Raw genomic sequence first — 11,419 nt, forward strand, 5'->3', positions numbered from 1 at the left:
ATTATTCTTTAGATGTCTTTCTCCAATGACTATTTAAAAAGAATTTGTTGGACCACAATCTTGCCATTAATATTCTATGTTTTTCTCTCGTTTTTAGGGTTTTGGGTCCACTGCAATGACTCCAAACTGAATGTATGTAGCGTGGAGGAGGTATGCAAAACCCAAGCATACATTCTTTTTTATACACAAAGAACTATACAGGGCAGAGCAAGTATCTCAGAAACACAACTTCAAGCTCAGGTGCTGTCTAAACACAATGTTAGAAGACTGACACTCCCCTGAAAGGAGACATTATTCTCAATCAACTGATTCTTTTTCAAAAGCCTTTGGAATTAATTCAGCTAGGCAGGAACAAATACTGTTGCAAGAATTTTGGATCCACTGTCTGGAAAATTTGTCCTCCTACCATGTGCAACTGTGTTCTATAAGATTGTAGCAGAACATCTATTTTTTTTAAAAGGCAGATGCATTTGTAAACCCTTCCTCCTCCAAACAAAGAGTAACAGCCTCCAATGTGTACGACCATTTATCTTCTTTCAAAGAGGAATTGCTATGTGATATGAAAAAGTAGGTACATTCAAAACTTCTGTGTACAGCCAGGATACAAAGCCATTAAACTGACCATAAATCTATACATAACTTAAGAAAATAAATGAATAGTAGAATTCTATCTCTGTTCTGTTGATGTGGTGATCTGTTGTTGCACCTCTTGGTGTAAATAACTCACCAATATCATACATTGTTCTTTCCAACCAACATAATTTATGTAGATAGGATTGTACTATACAAAAACTCTTAAATGATTTTTCTAAACTGGGAAAATATGCTCATTGGTTCTTGTTTATATCTTTCGGGTAACAAAACAAATGTTTGTACCCTACAATTACCCCAATCTGTTAGAATGAACAAAAGTGGAAATTATATACACATCTGAGTAATTGTTGCATATTTCAATTTGAACCTGTGCTAAAAATTACAAGTACTGTTTTTCTTCCCCAACTAATCTTATTCTTAGCTGCTAACAAGACAGCTATGTAAACTGAATTTGCAACCTTTCTTGTGTATTTATAATAGTTAATATGGGATACATTACTTTCAAGACTTTCATCATCTACTGTTTTATGATGAGTACTGCATGAATAGGTCTTATGAATCCATTCAGGTTCACAGTGACGCTTAGGTTTTTACTATTACTGACACATTGTTCAACAAACACAGATTTTTAAAAAATCAATTCTTACCCTAAATGCATAAAACTTCTGCATATACAAGAAAAAATGGTCAGGAATATAGTAGCCATTACACAGAGTTACAAGATCATTTCACCCTAATAATCTCCTTTTCATGACCATTTTTCCATTCAGTTTTCCCTTTGTTGTGTTTTTGGGAAGTCTCAAAGAGGTTTATTTTGGAGTCTTATGGTGAAAGGGATTGCACCTAAATTGTGCACCTATATTTTCTTTTCCCCCAGTTGCTGTTCTTGCTATCTCAGAGACATATACAGCTCTGGAAACAGTACAAAATCTAGTATACTGTATACCATGTCATGTAGACTTTAAATTGGATGAATAACATCCAATTTATCATGGTTACTTTTAACTGTTAACCTTTCATGATTATCACTAGATCTCATTGCAGCTAAGCAACTTGCTGCCTTTCAGTTAAGAAATACTGATGTACAGCATACAAATCCCATGTTATTCATTTAAGATACATGAAGTGTCAAGCTGGAGGTCTTTAAAAACAAAAATGGACATGGTTCTGGCACATGCAGTGTTTTTATGTGCTTTCCTGTGGTAATTCTGAATTGGTATTTTAAATCCATCAGCAAATTCCTGGTGAAATTGAATCACAAAATAATTTTAAAAAACCTACCGACTTGTTTCTTCTCATCCTGCTAGGGAACTATATTGGAAGTGCATGGAATTATTATATGCAGTATTAGTCTTGACCCTATGATTCACTTTCTGATTGTATCAAATTAGTCTCCAGTCAGACAGATAGGAATACTCAGAGGCCAGATGTGACTTATAAAACAACATAATTGCCATTCCAGAAAGTTTTCTTTTAGCAGAAGCATTCTTGATAATAAATTCACAATTCAACTACTGTAATTATTAAGAGACATTTAATATAACTTGAATCAAGGAGCAGACCTTTTTTGGTAGAATTGACTTTGAAAGGTGAATTAGTGTAAAAATCAGCACAATGATTTTTACAGCATGAAAAGCTTTTTAAGGATTATCTCCAGGAAAGATATTTGGGGCTGACGTGCAGGCCTCAATTATTTTGCTTCAATATTATCATTATTTCAGATTATTCCTCTATTCAAGAATCTCAAAACAAAAATGAAAAGTGGACATTTTTATAAATCAAGATCTTTCAGCCACTGCCATTTGCATTTTCCAATTTTTTTCTCCCATTATTTGTTTTCTTACTGTCTTCCTCATTGAGTGCCATAAAATATCTTGCTCCCCCAACTCCACCACACCCCAATAATTCAAAACATGACCAAGAATATCTTGCATGTAACATTCCAGTTGTTTCTACTCTCATAAAGAAAAAAAATGCTGCCTGGCTAGACAATTTTGAGAGGGTCCTCAGTGGCTCTAATTCATGGATTCTATGAGAGATTTGAGTTCTTGAGATCTCTTATGTACCCATCATCTTCTTTCTTGTCCTTGCGGTCAGTGGCTGATGTAGAATTTATCATTGTGAGGTATTCAGAACTGTAGAAACCTCAAAGGTTCCCGCCCTCTAGAAAAAGTAAAAATAGATTGATCAAAAGCTGGCACAGCTTCCATTAATACTGTTTGAGTATTACATCCATATTTGAGTAAATAGGAATATCTGACACTTATAGGAGATATATGGGGAAGATAATAGAGAGGTGGATGTATTAATAGCCATGAATGTTTTACATTTCCCAAGATTTGAAAAGTCGTAGTCTCTTATGTGAGTAATAGTGCCATGGGATATAAAAATGTGCAATTAAAAGTTATCTTGAGAGATGGAAGTAACTTACTTTTGAATTGAGCTTGCTGTTCCCAACACTGTGAGGTTTCTGTAATATTAGCTTTTATTTGGAAGCGATAGTGTATAGCATTTTATGCTGTTTCTTTTATATCTGCTGCAAGCAGTGTTCTTGCTATTCTTTGTACACTGTTTTAAAGTGTCCTGATTGGCAGAAAATGAAATAATTGATAATTCTATCTATTGCCATTATAATCGAAGCCTAACAGAATAATAAATGATACCATGTCTTCCCTTATTATTTTTTTCTAGCCACATTCAATTCCTTTCTTTGCATATATATTAATTGCAGGGCTGACAGGATCAACCAGTCCTGATTTGAAAATATTTATCATAGAGTAAATGATTCATTCACACAAAACATAGTGTACCAGCAAAAATATGACTCAAAGTATATACGTACCTGTTAAACCATGATAAGTAGTTTAGTCATGCTAAGAGTTACATGGTCCTAAGAATGCTAACTAGGGAGCAAGCCCATAACCTTGAGTAACTTACTTCTGCATAAACATCTTTGGGAAACAACTTTTAAATTTACCTACAAAAGTAAGCTGGCTACATTTAAAACTTAATCAGCTAATTCTGTGCCTATTGCTAAAACTAGTGATGAAAAATAAAGTTGAGTGAACCAATTCAGGACATAATTTTTTTAAAGGACTATCAAATCAGATATAAATCAGATTTTATTAATTTGATACACCTGTATCTCTAAAATTTGCAGAAAAATAAACAGCTCCTAATAAAAAATAAATGTATAGGAAGAAGGAAAAGAAAATAATGGCTATTTTTCCTATTAGATAACAATGGAAAATATTACCAACTTTATCAAGCAAATTAATTAGGACAATATCCTAGCATATTTCTTCATTGCATAAAGCTGAACTATGGAGATCTTTTTTTATTGCTGTTGCTTTTGAATGAGCTGTTTTCATTTACTTCAGGGAAAGTTTCTACACACAGAAATTAAAATGCACAAGTAAATGTTGTATGGATTCATAAGGAGATGCTAAGAAAAAAGCATGTCTCCTTATATATACAATCTCTGATTGTAAAATTCCATATTTTATGAATGTTATATCTAAGGAAAGAAAGTGAACAAATTAATTTTGAAATAACAATCCCCAGCACAAATTGCAGCCACATCCAACAGTATTGCTATTATGTTTATGGATTGAGTGAAAGTTGGGTATAGGATTAATTTTCCCTCCTGATAAAACTTTATGAACAATTTTTTAAAGTTTAAAATGGTGCCTTGTACCTAACTATATTTTGCATGGGACACAAGTTTTTAGTTTCTTCACTCCCAGATCTGAGTCTTTACAATACTTAGGTAGCAGGTTTGGGTTTTTTAAAAACATTTCTTATCTGTATGTGAATGGAAAAATATTTCCTACCAGCAACTTGATGTATTTTATTGTATATGTCTAAATACTGTATTTCTAATGATGCAAATGGTTTGCTCAAAAGTAGATCATTTTGGATTTTGTGTTAAATCTTTGTCGGTAATTTTTTTTTAGATAGAATTATTCCTCTTCAAGTAATTCATAATTAAAACACAAATGGTAAGAATGCCTAGAGCATCTTATTGACAAAGCAGTTTGAAAAAGGCTCTTAAACTACTGACTGGTGCCTTGCATGATAATGGTTCTCTTTTGCCATGATGTTCTTTCTCTTACTTCTGTTAAAGATGACAATGACTTAACATATCTTCATGCAGATAATATTTCAATAGAATGAATCAGGCATATATATGTTTCAGTATAAAAAAGATTAACAGATCAATCATATACTGAATACTTTTTCATGAAATTAGACCTGACATCTAGTTGTCTAATAATTAAAAATGCATTCTTGAATACAATACTTTGAATAAGATTATTCCTGGTTACTATTGCATAGGTGTAATATGCCTCTTTTGAGTTGTAACACTTCTCAATACGGTCAAGACTTCCGGATTATTTGTACTGCAGAGCATGCAATGCTGATGCAGGCTGAATTGTGCTCTTCAAATTCACTTTAAATGGGATTGTAAATGGAGATGTTAAATACACTACCAAGTGTTAAAATATTTCATTTGAACAGAAAGGTTTGGATATATGCATGCATTATCAGTTGAATCTAAAAATTCACATCTCAATTGCCACTATTTCTTAGTAAAATAAGAATGGCCTCTTCTATATATTCAGCCCATCAGTAAGACAAAAGAATGTTATTACATCAATACATTTAATAGTAAAATTACACTATTGTGGATGCTATGTAATATCCTAATACATAGTGTCTTGTAAAATTCCTTCCAAATCCAATACAGCATATATTGAAATGATTGGAACTGAACACAAACTTGTTCCTAGTGCTGCTATAATACCACATTTAAGGAAAATCAATTTGATTACTTAGGAATCCAGCAAAATATAAGATGAATAGTGATCTTAGTAAAATGTTTACCACCACTTAGGAAATCCCAATACATATACTGCAGTTCTGCAGAATACATCATTAACAATTGGGAGACTTAAAAATTAACTCCTAGTAAGTGAAGTGGTAGTTGAAGCAGTCTGGGTTTACAGTTGATGTTGTTATTCCAGCAGCAGATAGGATTCTATCAGTAAACAAAATTAATCTTTTCCCATTCCAATCAGTTCAGAGAGAATTTATTTCCATAAGATGTAAGATTTAGTATATTAGCCTTATTAGACTAAAATTAAGGAGTAGGCTTTCTTTCTACTTGCTTTTTGAAATTGTATAGAAATTGCTTTTACCTAAAGTATGCTGAACGCTTGGATTAGATTGTGGGTTTTCAGTATACAAAATTCAATAAGTCTTCTTTGAGAATTGATATATTTTGACACCAAAACAACCCTATTTCACACTGAAAAGTTGATTTTAAAGGCGTTTCCTAAATGCAAGGATTCTCTACTTTTGTCTTACTCCTAAATTATTCTAACTATAAGAGTAGCAAAAGTTAAAATTTTGTCTTTGGGAAGAATTATGAGTAGTAATTTACAACTTCACTTTTTACTACTTAAAGAATCTTAATTATTGAAGTGGTCTTATTCTACATTTGTTATCTATATGATACTGCTTCTTCTACAAGATTTTGTAGAATGGAAGTGAATAAAAGAGGACAGATCTGTCAATATCCAGCTGTCTGTCAATCTGTTTTTAAACTTCATCTAATCCAAAATGTTTAGGTGGATTAGTTTTTTTAACGCAAGAACCTTTAGTGACACAAAGATGGAAAATGACATTTTCTGTCCATTAAGTATAGCTCTATCAGGATTGCATTCTTTGTCCTTTTATCCTCTAATTTTATCTAAGACGACTAATGATAGATTTATTGGCTTATGTTTCTTTTGGCTTAAGCTATCTTCTATCCAAATTTTGAAAAATATTTCTGATGAAAAATCATTCTGCTTTTGCTAACTAACATATTAAAAGATGTCTTGCAAAGGCAGTGGCAATCTTCCAAAAGAGGCAAAACATCTCAACTTAAAAAATACATCTTTCATAGTTTCCAGTTAACTTGAAAGGCACATAGAGCAATTCAAGGAATCAAAATGCTATGCAACAATTCTTTTTCCATGTATAACATACAATCAACTCAAAGCACCACACAACTGTTATATCGGCTGAAACTTGTCCATAATTAACCCTCACCTAGGCCTTTTTAAAATGTATTTTTTCCGTTCAATAGTTAATAGTCCTACTTAAACACAGGACTGGGGCTTGTTACTTCTTTAAAAGTGAAATATGAATCATGTTTTTATGATTTTGTAAATCTCTACTCTTTTTACCTTGTTTTGTAAGCTGAAATTTCCTATTAAAAAAGAAAGAAAAATCCAATGCACCGGCATGTCTTTATTTCACATTTCAGGTCAGAATCTTAACAGTTCAATTCTGCAAAATAATGTACATATATCAAAAACATTTCAACAAAACAAAAAAATAACAACAATAGAACACGGTTATCTATAATTATTTGAGTATAAAACCTAATGGCGCCAAAGAATCAATTAAGCATAGTGAAAAATGATGTACAGGTAAAATATTGTCTCTGTTTTCTCCAATTCTTCTTGCTATTTTCTCATACAGGGGAGGAAAGTTCAGATTTGTAAAATCTGTAAAAAATGTAATGGTAAAAAAAATTAAGAGGGTTGATGGCACTGCTCAACTGAATAAAAGAAGCAATATATAGCCTTTTCACAAATATACATAATCTATAACTTACAACACAACTCTCATTTTCAAATTCTTATTCTGGGAGAATGTAAAATAAATCCTAAAAGATTTTAAAATTATATAGTTCATCATAGTGATGGCTACAATTACTTAGTGATAAGTAATGAAGATTTTAAGAAAGATTGTACATTTTCATATTTTCAGGAAGGCTACAGAATTAAAATCTTGCAGATTAAACTTTCAAATCCACTTATCAAAAAAGACATCATGCTTACTGTATGTTCTTAGCAAGGATGTAGTTTCAGGGATACAAGAACAACTGTAATCAGTTTAATAGTCTTCCAACTACCACTAAATATTCTTTTATACCAAATATCTCTCTTTAATGTATTTCTTGCAGACAAGTTCAAATAGAATTAGAAACATTTGCTAAAAGGGTTTTTATATTAGGAGTCAAGTACACAGCCTCCTTGTCTCAGTTCAAGACATTCTACTTCCCACCCTTATAGCAGAGCCTCCATCTTATTGCCAGCTCACTGGAGGAGCAGGCTGAAGCTGATCCAAGGTACTCTGGCTTGAAAATAGTTTTCCTTGGAAAAAGGGAAGAAAACCACCTATGCAAACATTTTCATGCATGTAGAGAAGGCGCTTCCTGCTAAAGGGACTTCATCAGCACTGCCTAGTTTTGGCTTTCAAAATTATTCACTTAAAAATACCAATCTATTTACTAGGAGGTTGATATTCATATGGCACACAAATGGCTCTGCAGGACCTAATATCAATTCCTGCCTCTGCAAAGAATTACATTTTGACGCTTGTTATTTACCAGTTTTTGCAAGGATATAGCCAGTTGTCAGTATGCTGCATTTGAGCCCTTGAATTCTAGAATGGAAATTCCATGCACTGAATAATAAATATGGGGCATTGAGAATAGGAAGGAAGAAAAGCCTTAGTAGGGGTAAGAAGAATGGTTTGGTGCAAGTAGCAAAAAGGAAGGACTGAATTCAAATGTTCTTGTCATTGGATGCACCAGAAACCAGATTGGGAAAAGTTGAATCTCTCTTACTTATTACCAATACCAAATATATATATAAAAAGATTGGAGCAAGGTCTTTTGGAAAGCTGCCTGCCAATAATTATCAGGCTCAAACTGAATGCCTGCTCTCTCTCCCCCCACTTCCAAGAAGAGCTAATTTAGTTGCTGAGGCAATCATGTTTCATTGAGAATTTCTGCCTTTAGGGAGGCAGAATATTGTTTTGAAATCCAAACTTCCATCTGCATCTTAGGGCTATGTAATTTTCCTAAGTTGTTTTGTCTGTAGCAGGACAGAGCATCTGTTCAGGATTGGCAAGACTCTTCACACAGCTGTTTTTGGAAAACCATGTTACTTTTAGTGAGGGCTGGTAAACTTACCTGTCTTTTCCTGAGGCCTAATAAAAGATAAGCTGTGAAAGCTGTGAGTTTTAGACAGTATACTTTATTCCCATCTCAAGGACAGGAAAAAAATCCCATTTGCCCCCAAATTAACGTGACAATATTAGAAAAGGCATCGTTTCTTTAAAATTAAAAATAAGTGGACAATTTTTGCCTAATTTCAATTTTAAGAAAAACAATAACAAAGGGCTGGGCTGATATTTAAAGTAACCAATACAAAGATCATGAATGTAGCACATTTTATACAACATTAGGAAAGGAGAGGGCTGAAAATAACAAAACATGCTTTATGTCATGCCATGACATATATTTGCATGAGATATTGGGACCCAAATATATAATTGTGGCACTTATATGTGTCACTAGATGGATATTGTCATTTAAGCATAATTGTGGTTTGCTAAAAAAAAAAAAAGGCAAGGGTTCTTAGGTTTTTTAAAATCCTGCCTTTATTATTTTTAAATAACTTAAGGCAGCAAACATATCTAAAATTCCTTCCTTCTATTTTTCTACACCTGCCCTGTGAGGTAAGGTGAACTGGTCCAGTCACCCAGCTGGCTTTCATGCCTAAAGTAGAACTAGAATTCACAGTCTCCTGGTTTCTAGTCTGATATCATTACCACTGGCTCAAGCTGTGTTGCTTTCATAAAACAAGTGTAATCAGTTTAATAATTAATTGGGCTTGACATAAATGAATAATTTGCTTAATAAGAAACATATTAAGAAATCCCACACTATGGTATATACTCACCTGTTATGCAACAGGTTGTGGTGCCATCAAATCAATGTCTGTTAAGTTTCTGGCTACCCAGACACCTACTGCAAAGAGTCCCAGATTAACTATGAGGTTTCTGTAACAAATACAAGTGAGAGCTAATGACAACTGATACTGATTATACAGAATGCAAAATAGAATTTTCTATCTAGAAACACTGAAAGAGTATTCTTAGGTAACACCACTATCAAATAACATTTTTTCAGTTGCGGAATTTATCTGTGTGTTCTCCAATGTTTTGGGGGGGACTTTTTCTAACCCAATTTTTTTTAATACTGCTATAAAGAAAATGCATAGGAAGGTGAAGCATGATGTCTTCATGTAGCTCTTCTGTATATCTTAAGAACACAAGAGGTTAACTGCCTCAAAGCCTGTCAGATCTAGTGGTAGTTCCACAGGGACTAGATACTTATGGAAACTTTCCAAGGACATAAAGAATAACACTTGTGTTCCTGAGCAAATAGCAATCCCTGAAAGTCTTAATTCTTCACTTGTTCCCCAAATACATCTTCAAGATTAACGAACGTCGATACATCGAGAGGCACATACATATTTTCAACCTCTGGTACCTTCGATTGTTGGGCTTTTAACCTTCAGCAGTTCCCAGCCGCGGCACGTGTTAAAATCAGGTGGGGAAAAACGAGTTTATAAAGACACGAGAAGCTTTAGCTAAGAAGCGCAGGACGCTCCCTCTTTTTTCCAGTAAGGTTTCTGGTCGAGACCCGAAGCTCTTCAATACCTCTCTCACCTGCGGAAGTCATTGCGGTCGGTGGCAAAGCGATAAGCTCCTCGGATCCAGCCCCGCAGACCTTCAGGGGTAACCGCGCCAGCGGAACTCCCGCCAGCAGGGCCTATTTGACCGCCTGTCACCATAGCTAAAGCTCCGGACTCCTGGACAGAGCTACTCGCACGAGTTCTTCGAAGCGGAGGAAATATCGACCCCGCCGGCAACCCCCCCAAAAAAACCGTCACTGCCGGCGCGCGGCCTTTACGTCACTGCCGGTTTTCGGACCCCTTGAAGAGGGAAAGAAGCTCCCGCTGGTTTCTTTCCTCCGTTGAGGAGGTGCGAGGAAAAGAGAAGCGCGAGATGCGCAGAGGAAACGATTCCCGGTGTTTTCAACCTTGGCAACTTTAAAATGTGTGGACTTCAACTGCGTGTTGGCTGAGGAATTCTGCGTCTTGAAATCCACACAGCTTAAAATTGCCAAGTGGCTGCCCCTACAGTACCTCGTGGAACACTTTCCCCCACTTGGTTTGACAACATACATACATACATACATACATACATACATACATACATACATACATACATACATACATAATTTATGTGTGTGTATATATGTGTGTATGTATTATATGTATGCATATATATATATATATATAAATATATAAATATATAAATTATGTATGTATGTATACATACACACACGTCTTATAGCCTTTGGAAGGCTATCAAGGTTTGGCTTTTTAACCAATGCTCTGGGACAGAATATAATGCAACAGAAAGAATAGGAATGAGGGTAATTGGAGTTTGCTGCAAGGATTAAGGCATAGGGTTTTTGTTTTGTAGGTTTACTGTGTTATGGTTATGTTTGGTAGTACTTGTTTTACCTCTGTTGTGAGCCGCTCAAAGCTGTTGTAAGATGAGTGGCCATACAAATATATTAAATGAATAAATGCTTCATAGTGTGGAAATGCTTCTTGTCCCATCAGCTGTTCCTACAATTCTCAATTGAGAACTGAGTAACAAGTGTATTTGCAGGATTATGCCAGTGATAACTACCCCCTGAATCAGTTGGGTTTAATAACAGTTACCTGTGCATTGATATTATAATTTTCTTTTATGAGGCTATAATCTCTGAAAAGAACTCAGTTTACTTAGTGTTAAATACTGTATGGAACTTAATTTAAATTTCTGGGCCAGAAGAATTTGTAACAGCCTGCTGTGAGTGAGCAAAAAGAACAGTAAAAAAATCTTCCTGTTACTCTTTCAA

General features: G+C 34.3%; 2 protein-coding genes across 7 annotated transcripts in view; one reads left to right on the top strand and one right to left on the bottom strand.

The window, feature by feature from the left end:
- Window positions 1–508, top strand: part of USP49 (ubiquitin specific peptidase 49) — a 31,244-nt gene extending 30,736 nt beyond the window's left edge. For all 6 annotated transcript variants that reach the window (XM_060689812.2, XM_087889523.1, XM_060689813.2 and 3 more), the window contains exon 7: window positions 98–508. In XM_060689812.2, coding sequence (XP_060545795.1) covers window positions 98–282 — 185 coding nt within the window. In that variant the 3' untranslated portion in view covers window positions 283–508. The remainder of the gene's footprint in view (window positions 1–97) is intronic.
- A 6,366-nt stretch (window positions 509–6,874) lies between these two features.
- Window positions 6,875–10,391, bottom strand: TOMM6 (translocase of outer mitochondrial membrane 6). Its single transcript, XM_034414550.3, has 3 exons — window positions 10,174–10,391; window positions 9,402–9,501; window positions 6,875–7,154 (listed from the first exon to the last, which is right to left on the bottom strand). The coding sequence occupies exons 1-2, from the start codon at window positions 10,296–10,298 to the stop codon at window positions 9,405–9,407; spliced, it is 222 nt and encodes a 73-aa protein (XP_034270441.1). The 5' UTR covers window positions 10,299–10,391; the 3' UTR covers window positions 6,875–7,154; window positions 9,402–9,404.
- Between the last annotated feature and the right edge of the window lie 1,028 nt (window positions 10,392–11,419).

The sequence above is a fragment of the Pantherophis guttatus genome, chromosome 3 (genome assembly GCF_059756535.1).
Source record: "Pantherophis guttatus breed Tessera chromosome 3, ASM5975653v1, whole genome shotgun sequence".
NCBI classification, from domain to species: Eukaryota; Metazoa; Chordata; class Lepidosauria; order Squamata; family Colubridae; genus Pantherophis; species Pantherophis guttatus.

Excerpts from the sequence above, each read along its gene's own strand:
- TOMM6 (XM_034414550.3), bottom strand. The coding sequence starts at position 10,298 with ATGGTGACAGGCGGTCAAATAGGCCCTGCTGGCGGGAGTTCCGCTGGC. Across the intron at positions 9,502-10,173 it reads GACCGCAATGACTTCCGCAG|AAACCTCATAGTTAATCTGG; the intron begins GTGAGAGAGGTA and ends TATTTGTTACAG.